Here is a 20,334-nt window from a genome sequence, read left to right on the forward strand (position 1 = left end):
CTTGCTAGAAATACTCTATGACTGGGTCAGCTCCCATTTGAATACCTAAACGAGTGGCTAGGTTTTTCAGAACAGCCATGGAAAATTTAATCTTAAACTGTTCTGATAATCTGACCTTAAATACTACCAAAAGGACACACTGCATCACTTTTGTAAATCTAAGCCTTTTTTGGAGGAAGCCTAAATGGAAACAGAACACCTCAATATAGGTGAATGGAAAGATTTGGAGGTAGAGAGAGACAGAGGAGACAGGGCAGAATTTGATTTCAAGTCTTATGTCTGTCTGTCCCATAAAAGTAATTTAGTAACTACCCTGCATTTCAGGAAAGTGACATTTATCCTAAGGAATGCAAATGAGAATTATGTTTCTCACACACATGCAAAGGGAACCTTTATCATCGTCTTGGCCAGCACAGCTATGGCTGCAGCACTGTTGGCTAATGCTTTTTGCCTGTTGTTTCAAGACTCAACATAAGATTAATAGCTAGAGAGGGAGAACGAGCCCTGCAGCCTGGAGAAATTTGAAAGAAAACTGCAGATGTTGGTAACAACATGACATTATGCTGACTGTATAAAGACAACTATATTAGGTACTTAGGCTAAAGTGAAAAAAAAAAAAAAAAAAAAAAAGGAGAGGATAACAAGATCCAGGTCTATAAAAGAGAGAAAGAAGAAGGGAAAGAGACACAGAGAGACTGTCACCTCCAGCTAATCCAGCTATGACCCAACCACTATTATTTATCGTTCCAGCTGAAAGGAACGTGCCAGTTAGAAATTGTTTTGATATAAAACTTTCATAAATAAATACATTTAAAATTACATATTTTCCATAGAACTTCAACTTCTGCTGTGGGAGGCTGATAAAAATAATGAGTGCCTTGCCCCTTTCTCCCCAAGCGCATTTGCAATTGTCACCAGAAAGCTGTCTCCATGCCAGAATTTATGGGAAATGGAGAATTTTAAGCAAGCTAGGCCAGTATTGTAGCAGTGAAGGGTTTAGGATGTCACCTTAGAAGGAGAAAGAAAACTCCCTGAAATGGCACTGGTTCCCCTGCAGTCATCTCTCAGCCTTTGCGCAACCTCCTCTCCCACCCCTTCCTCATTTTTAATTAATTGTTTTTGCGTAAAAGCTCTGATGCTGAAAGGGAGACTATTTTTAAAAATTCCTCTGTGGCTACTTCCTGCCCCTGCGGCTGGCTGCTGCTGGACAAGCGCTCACCCTCCTCCTTCCCCTGCTCTGCCTCAGTCAGGAACTGTGGGTAGATCAGAGAATGGCATTTTCTACACAGGACATCCACACCTTTAAAGTTAAAAATCTTGAGCCTAATTCCCTCATACCATTAGGTTTGTAAGGATGAGCTGGGCATCCCTTTGCTTGCCCTTCCTTGGCCTTCAGCCTCCTAAGGTGCCTCCTGTCACCTTGGGAACTGCCCCCTTTCTCTGCCCTAATACCTGGCACCCTCCTGCTTCTTTTTCTTAACTGATGCTGGGACCCCATCGCCTGCCCCAGCTGACATCGTGGAGAGGACAGAGGCACAGATCCTCAGCTGGTCATCAGGCGAGCTATAGATCAAAGCCTGAACCCAGATTTTCCCAGCCACCCTAGATGGCTGACTGCTGGAAGTCATTGCCATCTGATGCCTGACTGATAATTCAAGTTGATGGATGCACAGTTGCCAGGTGCGTTGACTGATACACAAATATTCACCTCACATAAAATTACCAGTACTGTTAGCAATCCTCCCATTACACTTTCCACTGCTAAATACAGGACTGAATGGATTGTTCAAAAAAGTAATAAAAAGAGGATATAATAACTTTGTGGTCTGCTGTGTATTGTTCCTAACTGGCCCACAGATAAATGTATTATGGCAGCTCTTGGCATTGTCATTTTGATGACTCAAAAGGATCAATTTTCCTTTTTTAAGGAGATGAAATTGCACTGTATGGATACCCTTCTCTTTTCACCTGACTAGATAGGCTGCACTCATTTGAACACTGTGGCAAAGGCATTCTATGCATGAATAACAGACGAGTAGGATGAAAAAGTTCAAAACACACAGAGAAAACTTGGCAAAAATCTTATTTAGGCAATTTTTCATTAATAACGGCAGCATGGGATTGACTTCAAAGGTTTTACTCTTTAGTAAGGGGTTTTTTTTTGTGCTGGGTTTTTTTTTTTTACAGTTAAATCTGCCAGTTCAAAATGTACAGAGTTGTGGGTAGGTTAAATCAGTGGCTCCTTGGGATGGGAGTACACTGTACAGGGATGTCCAAAAATATGCGGGAGCTAGAGGGGGAACCCCTCCATTTGCAACCAAGCTGCCAGGTCTGAACCTGACACCTTGACTGGTTGGAGAGTCCCATTCCCCTGAGTCCGCCTTGTGTCAGTCTAAGCCAAACGGTGTATGGGGAGAAGCTGGGACTTGTGTATTTATGTTCTGCAGAATAGGACTTGATATCCAACCATGGTACCTGTCCTGCCAAATTAATAAATTTTAGATTATATGTCACTGAGACGTGTGGGTCTGTTTGAGTGCCTACCCCACCCAATTTCCCCATAACAATATCCAATGTTTAAATAGCAAGAAAAGTTGCCTTGCATGTAGGCAGGCTACAAAACAGTGCATAAAATTAGAACTGACTTCCTAGTGACATAGTTTTCTTTAGAAACGACATGCTGAGAAAAAACTGAGGCAGTAATAGGCAGGTTTTTCTTCAAGGCTGTTACAGAGAAGAAAAATATCCCTGCTAAAATAAAGTCCTTTCTAACTTCGTAGTTTTAGATCATACATATAAGCAAGAGGAAATGCCTTTATTCCTCTTGCAAATCAACTCTGTAACTGCTTGACAAAGAACTTCCAATGCTGCCAGACCTTTTATTCTGTGGTTCAGGAACAATGAGACTTACTTAAAATGCAAATAGGTCTTTCCTGTCTTTTGGTGCAAAAATCATTCTCATTCTTGATGTCTGGTGATCAGAAGAGGATGAAACTCACTGCCATGTGCTGAAAAATTTGGCCACAAGAGGTTTTTTTGCAATGCACTTTTCACATATTCAGCAGCTTTGCTATAAATGTCTGTCCCTGAAAGGAAATATCCACCTCCATACTTCTTAAAATATCATTTCAGGTTTTTGATCATCTAAATGTTAATTAAGATGCTGGAACACCATAATAAATAAACTAACAGCTAACTATTATCGAAAGAAAAAGTCCCAGTCCTCTAAAAACCAAACACAATAAATCGTATCTAACATTCTTTGCTCTGAACAAACTGACACTGGTATCTCAATACCTACTTTTCTAGGCAATTTTCTAGACAATTTTCTAGACTGCTGACCCTGTGCTTGTAGATCTTTGCACCAGGTTGCTTTGCGGAGAAGGAAAACAAGATAGGCATAGACTTGCCTATGGGAAGTGATGCTGAACTGCTCGAGAGATAATGATGGTACCAGAGCTGAACAGGACAAGGGAAGATGGAGAAATTAAACCTAGTGTGGTGTCCCAAAGGAGGACAAGCAGAGATCAATGGCTGATCTTGGTCTCAGTAATATTAGTAAATACAGTATGTTCAGTAACTCTTCTTGAGACGAAGATGATGAAAGCCAGATTTCAAATAAGATCTCCATGTTGGCACGCTCAGGTTATTTGTACCCGTGTTCTTACATGTGTTGAAATGAAAAGCCATCGAGTTACAGCCTTTTTTTTGTGTTTTGAGATGCTTTGAAAAAGCAGTTGAATTTTGTAGGGCCACTTATATGTACCAAAACCTTGATCTTTCAAGGACCTTGTACCACTATAGAGGAGCTGGAAAACAGAAAAACAATATCTGAACAAAAACTATGCTGCAAAATGAAAAGCAGGGCCCTGGGCTTGCTGAAAATGTGGGAAAAGAGTTACAGAACAAAAGAACAGTCTGCCCTCAGCAAAGGGATTTAATATCCTCTCTGGTCTGCTAATGGATTTTTAACATTGCCTGTTGCTTACAGAGCTCCATCATCCGCGGGCTTGAAATGAGAAGCTGCTACATGCCAGAAGATTAGGACAATCAATTAGGACTATAAAAGGTTTAGTTAAAAAACCCCTGATATGTAAATAGCCAGTTGCTCTCTGGCCTTCTGCTGTTTCAAACTTACTGAGGCTTTTGGCTCTTTCCTCCTGTAGCAAAAACACTCCTTCATCAGTGCAACCTCTCGTTGTTCTTGGTCTTTGTTAGCACAGACTGACTGATAGTGCCTGCAGCAATGGGTTTTGCACACGAAATGCTGACGTGTGACTTACCATGGCCACAATTCCTCTCCCTCCCTCTTTTGCCCATTTCACAGTAGCTAGTGATGGAGCTGGAAAGTGGAGCAACAGAAGATAACTACATGTGTCTCCACCTAAAATCTAGTGCATGGTCAGGATCTGGCCATACACAGGCTTCTGCTCTAAAGCCATTTCTTCCCTTGGATCACACGTAGCTGAGGAGGACTTTATCAGAAGCTACAGGTGTAAGTGACAGCATGATTTGCTCAGACTAGAGATGATTCAGGGCACCACCGTAAGTAACTGGGCAGTTATACCAGTTTGGTGGGATCAGTTTTCAGGGAAGTTATTTTTACAGTTAGTCACAATGTGTTGCTTCTTTGCAGAATTTTACAATCACATTTAATAACAAAGTGTTTCAGTTTCTTTCCCACAGCAGTTTTGAAAACAAAAAATGAAATGGTAAATGTGGAAAAACATTCAAATGAAACCTTTCAACCTAAGTGCAAGTTTTGTTAAATTTCTTTTTTCCAGAAATAGTTACTAATTTCAGTGAAATCACACAAGTCGGGCAGAAAAACACTTTCGTTTACTACTGTCATCTGCTCAAAGAGGCAATCTCAGCCTTCACTGTTACAATCTGAGAGAATTTAGTACTTGACACATAGCAGTGCTGGCCTAAAGCACACCTACAAGTACACTTCCACATGGCATAAATTATTGCTTAAATGAATAAAAAAACCTTGTCAAATGATTGTACAGAAGTTTCTGCAGCTCAGCAATGCAGAAAGAGTATTACTTGCCTGAGGGTCAATCTGGGGAGTGAAAAAATACGGACATTAAGCTGAAATTTTACTTTATTTCTAAATATTTGAATCATTAAACCAAAAATACCAAAAACCTGCTTTCTAAGATTTTGTCTATCAACAGGAATAATTCAATGTATCACTCATAAACTGTTCATGGTTAGAAAGTATTTGCATTATCTGAATTCACCCTGGATTCAAGTAGGAACAAGCGAAGCTAACTCAAGCCATAGCTTTTCTCATCTACACGTGATTTGCACCAGCATGACTACGTGGTTTGTTGTCCAAAAGCCTTAATTAACGTTGACCATAATTGTGTTACTACTATTAGAGATAAGGAAACCCAGAGGGGCATCAATAGGCTTGGTAGCTACAACTGTCTGGCCTGTACAATGATATAACCTATAACAAAAGTCTAGCAAAATCTATCAGATAACCTTGCTTTTAGTAAAATGCAACAGGAGCTGTTGATGGGAAGTCACTGAAGGCATGATTTGGAGGGGAGGGGAGAAAAAAAAAAAACAGATCAGTGTGTCAAAAGACACTGGCACGTAGCTGGATCTCACTAACAGAGAGCTGGGTCAATACACGTATTCAGATTTAGGAGCTGTCATAGGCAAAAAATAGCTGAAATTGTGAACACGAACAGGCAGCAGATAACTGTGTGTATGTGCATGGGTGAATGTCTGAAATTGAACTCCTGAACTCTCAGACAGGAGCCTGCTACTTGCAAGCTGCAACCAGTATGGGCTGCTTGGGAATTTTGATAACGCTTTGACTAAACAAAAGTGATGCATCCCAAATCCTCCAATTAATAAAGAGATAGGAGACCGACCCACTAGTGAAGAGGCTGATCATGCGCTGTTCTTATGCATATACACTATTTAGACTGGAGGAACTGAAAGCTTGGTTTCCAAAAAGATCTGGTGCCAAGAGCTGGGTTCCTGAAAGGAGGAAGTGGTCTCGGAAAGAAGAAGGTGAAGATCCTGGCCTGGGGAGAGGTCTGGGAAATGGGGGAAGATCCTGGAGATGAGGAAGCCATGGACATCAATGCCAGGGGATGCCCAGGGACCTTGGTCAGTGGCACCTGAGACAGGTAACTGCAAGCAGCATCACAGCAGGTACCGACACGACCTTCTGCCCAACCTTCCCAGGCCAGCAGTGACCTCCTTGCAGGGAAGGGAAGACCTAGGGAATGAAATGCTGGCGGGGAGGGAGGGAGTGATTGAGTGAGTGTGAGAAAGAACAAGTAGGGTAAAAGCTGTAATGTCACCGATTCTTCAATAAAACCTGGTATCCAGATCCTCTCCACATTGGCATTTATGCTGTCTCACCTTTCACAAGAGATCAGCATAATTTTTGATTCTTTCGTTAAGAAACAGCCTAAATTTCCAGATGGGGCATTTTGAAAGAGCATCTGTGAGAGATGCACCCAAACCCTGTCAGCGTCCTAAGTGTTGAATTTTCTGTTGCTCTTCAGAAAAAGCTCTGTTTCAGCTAACAAAGAATTTGTTGCCCTTGGAGAACATCACTAAGCAGTTCCGTCTGCCAGAGCATGTCATCAGCTTGTTACGGAAAACAGCTGCTCGTCAGAGGCTATCGCTCATCTGCTGCTCTCCAAGAGAAACCATCCTGTGTCCTCCCTTCTGCTGACATTTGAGACCCATCATACTCAGTGGCTGTTTATCCCATTGTGCTGGTTTTGGCTGGGATAGAGTTAATTTTCTTCATAGTAGCTGGTATGGGGCTATGTTTTGGATTTGTGCTGAAAACAGTGGTGATGACACAGGGATGTTTTAGCTATTGCTGAGCAGTGCTTACACAGAGTCAAGGTCTTTTCTGCTCCTCACACCACCCCGCCAGTGGGTAGGCTGGGGGACACAAGAAGTTGGGAGGGGACACAGCTGGGACAGCTGACCCCAACTGACTGAAGGGATATTCCATACCATATGACATCATGCTCAGCAAAAAAACTATGGGGAAGGTTGGCGGGGGGCCACTGCTCGGGAACCGGCTGGACATTGGTCGGTTGGTGATGAGCAATTGTTTTCATTTGCATCATTTGTCTTTCTTGGGTTTTACTTCTCTCTCTGTTATTTTCCTTTTCATTAAAATTTATTCTTTTATTTTATTTCAATTATTAAACTGTTTTTATGTCAACCCACGAGTTTTCTCACTTTTACCCTTCCGATTCTCTCCCCCATCCCGCTGGGGGGAGTGAGTGAGCAGCTGTGTGGTGCTTAGTCGTTGGCTGGGGTTAAACCACGACACCCATCCAGAGGTTACTAATGGAAAATGGACTTCCATGCTCAGCTGTGTTGAGGGACTAGATCTAGCAAAACAGACCAGGCACCTTGGTGTAACCTCTCCACATTTGCTAGCTGTAACAAACACTGCAAGACAGATAACATCTCACCTTGCAACTGTAAACAGATGTGCAGATGAACCCCTGATGACGCCAATATGCTGTGCCTGGGCTTACACAGGAAGGCAAAGTGGTGGAACAAAATGAGGCTGCACATAGCAGCCTCTCAGTTCAAGCCCATTGATGATTGAGTTCTGTAAGCAACCAGCAATGTTAGAAATTCATCCCCATGCTTCACAAAAAAAGACCTGGGCAGCACACTGTCTGGAGAGTTTCATGTGCCACAGATCTTGGGATATGAAAGATTGCTACACTTCTGAGAGGTGCAGCTAGAAAAACAGGCAATAATAGCACTGCAAATACAAGTTCCCTCATCAATACACCCAGTCCTCATTTGGAGGGATCTTCCTGTGCCTTTCTTTTGTGATTGCCGAGGAAGGCAATCAGGAACATACTGACTATGATGTTGCAGTTCACACTGGCTCAGGGATTATACCAGCCGTATGCCATTGCCTCTCTTGGCTGCGAAAGTGGAATTGTTGCAGGGAGTGGGGGAAGATATAGCCACCTCCTTTTTTTTTTTTCTTTTTTCTTTCTTTCTTTCTTTCTTTCTTTTCTTTCTTGCTTCCAACCCTTCTATTAAGCAAGAAATAATCTAGTGGTCAAAACAAAATATTTCAAGGTTTTCAAGATCACTGCCTGCATGTTATAAAGGAAACTACAAAATAATCACAATTTTCAACTGCAGAGCGTGTCTTCAGAATTAGAAGTCAGGGAGGAGATCCATGTGTGTGCAGCATCCTTCAGTATGTAAGATAAACTTATGTCAAAGAGGAAAAAAGTTATAGAACGTGTATACCTGGAAAACTAAAATTTAGGCAGTTTAGAGAAGATAATTGCTGAAGTTGCATTTACTTGCATTCATATTACCAAAGCAGAAAGAGCATGCAATGCCCCATGTGAGCCACAAGGATCATTGCTCTCTCAGACATCCTTCTATATTAAGGACAGCAACAAGCAACAGTGGGTAGGCATTTTAGTCTACATGATGGCAATGCTCTATTTCTTGCAAAAGCATTTCTACTAATTGCCTCATTTTATGGCTTCTGCAACTCATAGTAAGGTGAGGCTCCTAATGATTTCCCTTCTAGATGATGCTTTTGTCAGCTGTGTGGCAATGTAATTATCCACATAACAGTGATACTCTGGTAGACAAAGACTCTAAGTACAAAAATAATGTTTTTAATAGAAGGTCAGCTTCAAAGAAGATACATTTAATTTGCTTATCTGAAAACACCCGATGTCTCATATGAGCTCAGGAAAAGTGCATAGCAGGACATAAAAACAGAAATCTTGTATTCTGCTTCATCCCTAGATCTTTAACAAACCTTAAGCTTACCATTATGTTCTTCACTAGGGCTGATCTCAGGAGCAACGGTCACTACTGAGTAGGGTGTTTGGTGTTTTTCAGTGCAGTTTTTGGACAAAAGTCATCTTGGCTAACATCATGTTAAAATACTGATTGTAGATGTGCTGGAAATTTTTATTGTTTTCCATCTAATTAGGCAGCAAATGTTGGTCAACATATTTAAAGTCTCTTTTCACTGAGGATTAACTGCAGTTTCATATTAATAGCAATTTCCCCAAAATTACAGTGAGCTTGAAAATCATCTAGTAACAAATGTGAAACATGCTTGATGCTGTTCAAGGACAAATTAGAATTTAAAATATATTTCCACCCTCTTTTCTCGGCTAAGCAGTTCCTGATTATCCAATTTACTGATAACATTCTTGCCTCATCTCAGAGGAGGAAGCCCTCCCAGTGAATAAACAGACTAAATATTTGCCTTTCAGTATGCCTTTCAGCTTTAAAGTATGTTTAACTCTTTATGACCAAAGAAAAATATTAATTTAATGCACAGATAATGTGTGGCCCTCTGTAGCTACTTTACAAATGTGGGGCTGTATGAATTGGACACTTTTTGTCACACTTATTAAAAATAGGAGACGTACTGATGGAGCATACCTATAGCGCGTATATCATATGTGTTTCTACCTCTTTCCATCTGTTCATCCCCACTTTATGTATTTTAATAGACAAACTATCCACTTTCTGGAAATTTTGCAGAGTCTAGATGACATTATCTATACCTGACTAGTCTACAACTAACAGTTAACTGCATACTGTACAGTTTGATTAATGTAGGACTTAACTTCGTATTTCCAGAAGGCTTTTGTTAGCTCTTCTTACAGGGCTCCTCTCAAAAGTGGGAAGGTCTACGCTTACAGAGAGTTATTAACTCAGGAAAGAAATCATAGGAGAAGCCAGGCTCAATTTCAACCTAAAACAGATATGTTAAAATTATTATTTTGCATCAAGTTTTTGCAGATGTGTGTTAAAAAATACAATGTTTTTGTTTGCCCTAAACCCTAGCACAGCAGGTCGGAGAGGACTGAAGTAATTCTCACTCACACCAATTCCCAAAAGTGCTAGAAGATTTAGGTGCCCAGAGCCTTTCAGCATCAATTGGAGCAAGAACCTAAGTCTCTTAAATCCAGAAGTGGATTTACTGGAGGGAAGGAGGAGGGAGAGACAGGGACTTTAGGCCATTTAATAGCATATGGGATGGCACCTGGTACCAGTCACTGACAAGGTTACACAACTGCCCCTTTTCCTCACAGTCAAAACCAAAGGAGGCTGGATTCAGCTGCTTTTGAAAACCTCTTTCCACAGGGAAGCTCTTTGCCCTCTTGCATTAATAATAAACAACGTTCACATACACACATTATTTTATACTGTAATAGTCTATCATCTGGAAAATAGATCTGGGAAGGCTCAGCTGTGACTGCACAAGCCCATTGGAGAGGTGGACACGAAGCTGCCTCCACAAGCTTCTCCAGGGGCATCTCCTCCTCACTGGCAGCTCTTTACCCTTCTCTACAGGGGACAAGACCCATGCTGATGCAGTGGCAACATAAATCTCTTCCCCCAAGGTCATCTGGGCTTGGAGATGCTAGAGAGACTGGGAAGAGTGGAGGGCAGGGTGAATACTGAATGAATAACATTATTTTTTTCCTTTATCCTGCAAGAGAAACCTCAGTAAATAAAAAAGCTTTTTTTTTTTGCCTTTTTTTTTTTAAGACTCTGTAGGAGTCCTCCAACTACCCTAGCCTTCAAAACACAGCTTCAGTTACAGTCATGCTTCCCAGGAGTACTCCTACTTTGTCTAGCTGCCAAGCAGTGGTGCTCAACCTGTGACTGTTTATCGCATCCTTGTCTACCTGGATAATGTTGAATAAAGGCAGGCTTGGATCAAACCAGAATGCCTACTTAATGGAGTGAGGCAGCAAGCTTAAAAAAAGTTAAGAATATTCTTTATGAGGGAGCTGATCAGACTGGAGGCAGAAAGCACTGTGTCATAGTTCCTGTGAAATTTTGCTATATTTAATAAACGTCCACATAAATTGCAGTTGTATAAACACTTCCTCAAACTATGGAGTTTTTCCATTACTTATTAGTCACAGTTACTGATAGTCTCAGAGAAGAGGTTCCGATGTAGAAACTAACAAAAATGGGGGACCATAGCTCCAATCTAGATCTCTTTCTTTCCTTCATTCCTGCATTTGAAAAGCTGGGCCAATTTATCAACTTTGAGCCTAGCTTTATGGAGGATGTTGCATTACAGCTTTGGGGATAAAAGTGGTTGAAAGTTCTAGTAGTCACAGCAGCACAGTGCAATAAAGAAGTACAGGCTGCTTTTAAAAGATGTGGCCAGAAAGAATTATTCACAGCACTTTGTTGGCTGTTTGAAACTCCAGAGTGACTGGCTAAACCAGAACAGACGGTGGTAGGAGTGAGTCAATACTGAAGGGATAGCACAATTTCACTGCTTAAGCACTCTTGATTAGTAGACTGGAAGTAAACTGTGCTAGGGGTTTTATTGCTTTTATCTTTTTGCTTGCTTGTTTGTTTTCCACAGGTTTCTCTGACTGGAACCTAGTTAGTTCCCTGAGAAGGCAGGTACTGAGTTATTTACCTCCAGAGCTGCAAAGGTCTGGAGAATCTGCATCCAAACCAGAAACTCAATTGCCCTAAGACCAACTATAAATGCATATATCTCAGGTACCTAAGCCAGCGATGGCATGATCCAGAAGGACCTGGTTTTGACTATTATTGGACATTACAGACCACAATTTTGTTTGGTCTTTCTGAAAGTCTGTAGCCCTCTAGCATGTCTTTGCAGGCAAAGATACCCCAACAGGTATGTCAATAAAACAGGTGGTTCGTCAAAATTCTGTGTCAGAATTAAGGTTAAGCATGGAATGAAACTGCTAAGTACACTTTTGAAACACAAAGAAACACACAACGATGTTGTTATAAATGAGCAGCTTTCTTTAAAACACAGCTTTAAAGGATTCACTTTAAAGTCAGCTATTTTTAAAAGCAAAGTGGCTTACATTTTTTCTACACTACTTATATTTGACTTAGATGGGAATACATTAATTGCACGTAATATGCTGGGAATGTGTGGAAAATAACATTTTTTCCATGTGAGTCAGCACAGGAAATGAACTGCAAATTAGTAAAATGTTGAGAAGTCTACAGATGGAGTTTTTTTTAAAATACACAATGTTTTTCAAGAGTAGAGTACTGACATCATGTTTTCTTCAAGAGTAAAGTATCACAGAGATGACTGATGACACACCAGAGACTGAAGAAGAGCAAGAACTTGCTTCTGATCAGCATAGTTTAAGACTCTAATCTGATGCAACATTAATTTCATAGTTTCTATCTTTGCTGGTGCCAGGCAGTTTTGCCTCCCCTTATTGGACATTGTCAAAGCTTACCACATTCTTGCTAAACACAGAAAATGGTAGATAACACAAAGCAAACTCAGAGGTGTTCTGACTTGATTTTCTTTTCACAGTGATGTAAAATAAACAAACCAGTGTCTTCTAAATAATGATCTAGTGATAGATTCCACAAGATACTTTGATTTTCAAAATTCTCCCTTGCCAGAGTTAGATATTAAAATAGTAATAAATAGTAATAAATACTACTAGTAAGAACAGCAAATGAATGAGTTTCTAAGAGTCATTCTGTGAGAGGATGTTCATGGGTGGATATATTTAGGAAAATATGTAACCCACCATGGAGCTGAAACCTCAGTCCTAAACTAACTAACGCTTGGAGCTCACAGCGGCAGAACAGCGAGTGGCAGAAAGGAGTACAGAGTCAACTCCAACATACTATTGATTTGCCCCAAAATTACATGAATTATTACTGTTAACTTCAGTATTAGAACTGACAATTGTATTGGAGTATTTGATGCTGCAAGAAGGCCCCATTAATTTAAAATGGATCCTCCATGCACTCCTCAGAGCTCCCTTGAATCTGAAATTTTCTCCCTTATTTCATTTGGCAGAAAATTACTGCTTTTATATCAAATTTTCCTTCTGTTTACCAAGGTGGAACTTTAGCCCCAGTCTAGTACAGTTAGTAGGAACATTTTGACTCGTGTCTTTAATGTGAGGTATGAAGCACACTATTAATATTGGTTTGTTTTTTTTTTTGAAATCGAACCAATAAACAGAGTTTCTTTTGAATATGTTGCATTGCACTCTGGGATGCATGAAAACCATTTGAAGAAGTAAGTTTGCATTATACTGATCCTAGTAAACATCTGAATGCTGAAACCAATTACATGTATTTGGCCTTTATCTTATGACTGTATTTCTGTCAAATGAACAAACAGGCACACGTGCTGCATCCCAAAGGCAACGTTTGGCTCATAGTGCCTAACGATCAAGGAAAGATGATGCACATATTTTTTGTAGGAAGATAATGTTTCATGTTCCTTTGCTTTAATTTTGCTGTGAAAAGAGCAGCACAGGGAGCCTGCTGCCTCTGCTCTGAGTGTCCTGTTCACTCTGAAGCTACAGACAAATTCTGCCACGTTAGTGAGACTGAAGTGCATACTGCACATTCACACTATGCACAGTTCATCATGCTGCCCTGTACCAACCAGAGCTGCTTAGTTCATAGATCAGAGAGCCATTTAAGGTGAACCTGGAATCATTCTTGGTGGCAAAATTGAAACCATCTAAAGTCAAGCTGTGATTTTCCTGGACTCTTTCCCCCGTCTTCAAAACATATATCTGTCTTTGCCTTTATTCTCATCAATAAGGAATTTAAAGCCATAGACTTGTTACTCTCAAATGTCACTGCCCATGAAAAATGCAAATAGACAGAACAAATAGGCTCCATGTTGCATGTAAATTCAGAGTCCCTGCACCGAAGTGAATTTTTTTCAGTCTGCTGTGGGAGCAGGCTTGACATGATTTCCTGAAAAACTGCCTGTTTTGCTTCACCATCCCCATAACCAACAGTTGCACAAATTATATGGATTAACTGAGCTGCAAACAGTAACATCCAGATCTCCCATGCTGCTTAAAACACAATACAGCGAAACCAGGCATGACTGCAGTAAGGACCAAAGAGAGAGGATTACAGGAATAGAGTAGATGTCTGTCTATGAGAATCAGGGCATTTAGACTCTAAGGCATTATAAGGTAAAACTCTTAACATCTTTTCTGCCATACCTCCAAGCAAAGATGAGCTGGAGGAGGTCAGAGCAATTCACCTGACTCAGCCTGCCACCAGACAAAATAGGTCGCATTAGCTTCTTCAGCAATTATGAAAGGCTTCTTTCTCTAATAAAGTGGCTAAGATACAGAACAGAAAAGGGAAGCCCTCAGAGGACAGAAAAGAACAGAAAAAGTTCAGAAGGCAGGTGGGGTTAAAGCCGATGTTTTGAAGCTTATAGCTATACTTCAGGACTTTCCTACCCCCGACGGGACACAGATTGCCAAGCAAAGGAGAAGGACACGGGTGTTTATGAACTGGAGTTACTCCCTGCAAAGTTTGCTGCCAGTAATAATCCATCTTGAGCAGCAGTGTTTTGAAACAGTATTGCTGAGTCGTGCAGATTTGTGATGATACTAATCTCCATACAACTTCATGAGAAGCTGCCAGAAACGCGAAGGACTTATATTTGCAGTATGTATTTGTGAAACTAAGCTTTGATAGAACTTCCATCCACATTACAGAAGGAGACAAGTTCTGGGCCTGCTTCCATACATAAAGTTATCTCAACTAACTGCCTATCTTCCAGACTTCCTTTCAATCTCTGGACTATGAACTTCCCTGATATTGATGCTTTACTCCTTCTCCCTTTGACTTGTTCTACCACTTAAAGTAGAAAAAACCTTAAAAGACTGGAAAATAACACCAAAAATCTGGGATCAAAACTCCTCTGTTGCCCTGGATTCAGTAGAGTTGTGGTGCAGAGAGGATGAAATCAAGCCTCATATGTTTAATTCTTTAATTTATGGAAACAGGGTTGTCTTGCATCAGATTTAATGTTCTGCAGACAGGTGCCTTTTCCAAAGAATACGAGTTCCCCACACAAGTGGGGGACACTGAGCACCCTCATGTGGAAAAGGAGATACCATTCTCTGAAAAAGGTTGAGCAATCCTATCAGCATCTTTCAAGAACTTATCATATTGTTAGCTGAAAGGCAGTGACTTCCATGCCAAGGGACATGAGTTTCTTACAGTAAGCTAGACAAATTACAGACCATAGTTTGTACTCAAAGAAAGACCTGCACTACTTCTACATGAAGCTAAACCAGTGTTTTACTCCTTGTCCTGCCTAAAAACCTGGAAATTGTGTCACTCACTTTCACACTGGTACACTGCCACTGAATTTATTCCTGATCTACTCTGCTGGGTCAACTAGATGATAAGTAGCAAGAAGATCAAATCACATGCATAACAAGCTACCCGCAATGACATGAATTTCTAGGACCAGACTTCTGAATAGCAACTCCTGCAGCTTCCCACAGTGGTGACCATGCATGTTATACACCGCCAGCCACCTGTCACCGCTTCTTTCCTGACCTCTCCTTACACAGCCCCATAGATAATCTACAGCATGAAGGCTGACTCTTTAGGCCTTCACACTGCACTGAAAATTACCTTACAAGCAGAGCTCTGTATGGAGTTGTTCTCTGCACGCTGAAGAGAATAGTAAATTATTAGCTCTGTCCTCTATGTCTGTCTGTCAGTCAGTCCCTGGCAGTAACTTACATACCCATGGACAGTTTCAGAGAGAAGACAGGGCAATCTTTCAAAAGTATAAAGTTTGTGTGAGGTTTTGTAAGTAGCAGGGATCAGGTAGAAGAATCCCAGCAAAGTCTGCAATGTGAATTCAGCTGTAATTTGTTCTGTTGACCTGGTCACCCAAAACATGTGTCCTAGACAGCCAACACGAGCACACAAGGAGCTCAGAGCCTACCATCCAGCAGATGCTACTTCTTGCCCAATTGTCATTTCGGAGAGATGTGAGGCAGCTGGAGGAGGCAGGCGTGGTCGCCACAGTGAATGGGAACTGGGGGCACTGCAGGGTGTAGGGGGAGACACAAGGAGCAAGAGAGTTAGAATTACTGCTGTGGAAAAGAGTAAGGATAGCAGGCACAGATTTGCAAGATGGATTTCTGCTGTTTCTAGTGTAACATACAACAGAGTTTGCGCTTGGTGCTCAGTATAACCTGAATGAGAGAGGAATTTGACTCTAGCTGAAACCCTCACCTGTAATTTGTGGTAACAGTATGTGTCTACAAGGCAAGAGATCTGTCAATAAATATACAACTTGTATTAGCTTGTAGCAGATGTGACAAAAGTCCAGATCCTTTTTGCACAAATATTCTCAAGTAGACATCTGGGCTCACGTAAGTTATGGAAAGGTCATCCTGCAAGTTCTAGCGCAGACACCCACACAGATTTAAAAAATCATTTCTTACCGACAATCATGTGGTTGCAGACATCGCAGAAGGTGGGTTTTTTGAAGATGTGCTCCTGGAAGATGTGAGCCTTGTTGTTTTCTGGCAGCTGCTGGGCTCTGGTGGGGGAGGACGCCTGGCTCTCTGAGCTGGGAAGCTGCCCAGTGCTTGTGCTCACCTCAGGCATCAAGTCTACTTGCAGTTTCACATCGCTATTAGTCCTCTGGAAGAAATTGTCTGCACTTTTACTCCGTAAGCTTTTGGTCTTGAAGGAGAGTGATCGTTTCAGTTTCTGCAGCTGCAACAAATAAGCCAGTTATAATTACTGCCTTTTCCTCTTCAACAGCAAGGCAAGGCTCCTGGTTTTGGGGTATGCTGTTGACAAGTGAACCTGGGAGCCACTGGCAGACCTTGAAAGACCTGAACAATAAAATTGACTTTAGAATTTAACCAGCAATTTCAGAGCAAAGAAAACAGATCCCAATCAGAAAATAAACTACTCTACATATGCTTTCTGATAGACAATAAACTTGATAGCTCTAATGAATGCTTCTATTGGTCTTTTCTTTCAGGTATGCCAGCAAAGAGCTACTGCAGAGAGTTGTATGCATTGGAGAATATATCCTTTGTATTCAAGCATGAGAGAACTTAAGAGTATTATTCATCCTCACATGGTCTTTAAGCAGCCTGTAAAGCTATTTCAGGAAGAGCTGTTAAATGGCAGTACAAGAGAAGTGAATTCAGTAAATATATTTGATATACTTAAATTTCTTGAATTTGGCAGAAACAGATTATATGCAGTTTTGACTGAGAAATTCTTGTTTTATTTTTTTAAAGGAAAGAAGGCGAAGGAGCAGTAACAGTATAATTAACTAGCCAATTGATAGTTAATGCATTAATCAATTAATACTAGTTAACACACATTCACATATATTATTCTATATTGTATTGTGTGTTGATTGCCAGACTATTAAGCGCCACAATAAGGCATTATTAACTTAAATTTGTTAACTCAAACTCTTTACCTGTAAGCTGTCTTGTACCTTATCAGAGCTCCTCTCATCCTTCCACTCCCCCCAATTTTATATAAGGATGAGAAGGGCACTAGGTGAGGCACAGAAGCTATCAGGATATCAGCTACACAAATTTGCAGGTTTGTCAACTCCAATGGCCCACAAGTAGAGCCCGGGTAAAAGGAAAGCCAGCTCTGTGTCTACTTCATCTTTGCTATCTCTGAAGTGTAATACCTCCGTATCACCTTTCACTCAGCATTATTCTAACCACTGCAAAATCATTTCAATCACTACTGCAATTCTCTGGGCGAATGTGATGTAACAACTGAAATTTTCCATGCCGCTCAGGCTGTCTGTGGTAACCAGCAGGAATGGTTTATATTAGAAACTGTTTATGTTAGAAGCAATGATGATTGGGAATCATAATTCACACTAATATAAAAGGAAGGAGTTCACATACTTTCCCAAAAAAGCATGGCACTGGTCTGTCACATTGACTTAGTGGCCTCAGAGCACTTGCTCTCCCTAGATTCTATTCCTGATCCATCTATTTTCTTTATGATGCAGTTGAAAGCACGCTGTTGGAGAGGAGCCTCAAGGCATCCCGGGGGGAAGCCTCTCTTCCACTTTCAGACATGAGCAGCTTGTTCTTGGAGAAGGGAGACACTCCAGCTCTCTTTCCCATGTTTCACAATAAACTCCCTGAGTCCAATAAACAGGCAAAGAGCTGCCATTGCCTCTGGTTAACAGTGTTTGGGTTTGCTACATGGAAGCAAACTGCATTCTGCTCCCTGAGCTGTTTCTCCACAGTAACTTTGGGAGTAGGGAGGGATTAGAGCCAGGGGCCCATCCCACATGCACCACTCTCACTCATGAGTCTCTCTGGGTTCACAGGAGGAGCCCTGGATCCAAATGAAGGAAATACCTGTTTGCAAGAAACTCCCAGTCTCTGGGGGAATGTGTAAATAAGAGCAATTAAGTCATTAAATGCCAACTACAAGGTAAGAGCAGTTTCTGGTTTCTGCAGCTCTTTCAGCTGAAGCCTAACTCATAGACTAGCTGAGCCCAAAACTCACTGTACAACTGCACCAACAAAATGTGAGATCTTCCCTCTTCTGCTTGGATGTTAAGTCACTGGCTCCTGAAATCACTGAGGTTACTCAGTACTGAGATTACTTCATGTCCCCAGTGACAGCCAGGAACTCAGCAATAATTCACCTCCTTGCTCCTGAAATGCTTCTCACTAAAGTCAGACCTTATTAGTGTAGCAAAACACAGAGAATTACAACTCCACAAGATGACTGAAATGGCACTCATTATTGATTTGCCATCCATTTCTACAGCGTCACATGAAGTTAATTAAATTTCAAAATGCTGCTTCTGCCACAGAAAGAAGGTTAAGCTGTGCAATACAGTATTTGTTTTATCATGAAACAACTGTCCTGCTAGTTTGGACAATGTATGCAGTATATTTTAAGGAGCTCTGCATTTACTATTCTTATCCCGTTCTCCTGTACACAGTCATTATTAGCCAGTCAAGGGATGTACCAGCAGCCTTTCCTCCCCCAGGCAGAAAAGTCAATAGTTTTCCAAAGAAGGGTAGTCCAGCATTCATGCTATGCATGTCCAAACATATGCATGTACACTAAGGTGAGCATGCAACTGTGCATACTCCGTGCATCTCCAGTCACAATGTTCAGAGCAGGACACATATACTCAAGAATGAGTTGACCAAGTTACATTCACAGATTTGACAGGCATCTCTGCACAAGCTAATAATCCTCTCTGAGATTCCCTGAGCACTGTCCTGTGTTAATGTGGTTAAATAATTTCCAGACAAGGTGGGCATCCTTGTCATTACCCAAATGCAGTTTTCATACTCATTTGCATTCAGGCTGGAAGACACCTACATGTTTGGCTTGTGTTGCATACCTAAAACACCAATGAAAGTCTGCAGCTATTATATTCCAAATAGGTTATATGTGTACAGAAGTGACTATGCAAAAATGCAGAACATAGGCGATGCTTAGCATTTTGCACAGCTAATTATACACTTTGCTCAGTACTGTTAAAAAGTACCCCTCAGATTAGTGTTTTACAGCCATCTTGCATAAGTGAGAGTACACAGGGCAATAGAAGATTGGCATCAGGTTTTGAAATTTGATCCAACTTTCCCTTCTCATACTAGGCCCATGAGAGAATCTGAAATAGGGTACTGGTATGTGATTGTTTACTCAGGAAAAGTTGCCCCAAGCAAGGGCAAGTTGTTGTACAGATAGTATAAATTGTAAAACCATAAAAGCTTAAGTGATTATTGTGCTGCAGTCAAGTCAGCATCACTCCCCTCGCTTAAATATCACCATCTCCTCATTTTGAAGTTTGCTATGGCCTAGACCTGTTCTTTTATTGGAAGATTTCAAATGTAATTAAATACAGGCATATAATATATGCCTGATTTTGATCTGCCATAAACTGATTTAATGCACTTGTGATGCCACTGGCTCCTAATAGAGCTGCTATAGCATTCACCTGAGGCAGGAATCAGCTCTTTCAATAGAGAGGAAAGTATGCAAATTTTACTATTCACAATTTCTTTCTGCAGAGTGAATGAGTCCAAAGTTAAATCTTAGGAAGAAACATTACCAAACTCTGGAAAAACCTGTGACTAGGGTTGTTCTGCACTCAATACTTCAACACTTCAATGAAAAATTGTGTATTGGGACTGAAAAAAAACCCTAAACCAAGCACAAAAAGACTTTAAGAAACATATTTGAGATAAATCTCCTAAGCTTTTCGCACTTTCTCCTCTGCAAGGAAGGCTACAAATTAGCTTTCATTTAAATGAAAATAAAAACAAAATTCCCACAAGCACAAGAGTTTTTCCAGACTTGTGATAGCATCATGAGACTTCACAACATTGACACTTCAGAAACATGAACCCTTGATATCAAATTCAGGATGTTCCTGTGGTTTGAAATTAGAGTCAGGGAAAAAAGTTTGTCTGTAGTTAAAAGCAGTTTATCAGTCACACAGACTCTCAGTCACTGCACATACTA

The 20,334-nt window shown here is 40.9% G+C and overlaps 1 protein-coding gene across 2 annotated transcripts in view; it reads right to left on the reverse strand.

Annotated features, from left to right (window-relative positions):
• The window catches only part of STAC (SH3 and cysteine rich domain), a 72,650-nt gene that overhangs the window by 31,836 nt on the left and 20,480 nt on the right, over nucleotides 1-20,334 (reverse strand). For both annotated transcript variants that reach the window (XM_050892396.1, XM_050892395.1), the window contains exon 2: nucleotides 16,287-16,563. In XM_050892396.1, the coding sequence (XP_050748353.1) occupies nucleotides 16,287-16,563 (277 nt within the window). The remainder of the gene's footprint in view (nucleotides 1-16,286; nucleotides 16,564-20,334) is intronic.

The sequence above is a fragment of the Gymnogyps californianus genome, chromosome 2 (assembly GCF_018139145.2).
Source record: "Gymnogyps californianus isolate 813 chromosome 2, ASM1813914v2, whole genome shotgun sequence".
NCBI classification, from domain to species: Eukaryota; Metazoa; Chordata; class Aves; order Accipitriformes; family Cathartidae; genus Gymnogyps; species Gymnogyps californianus.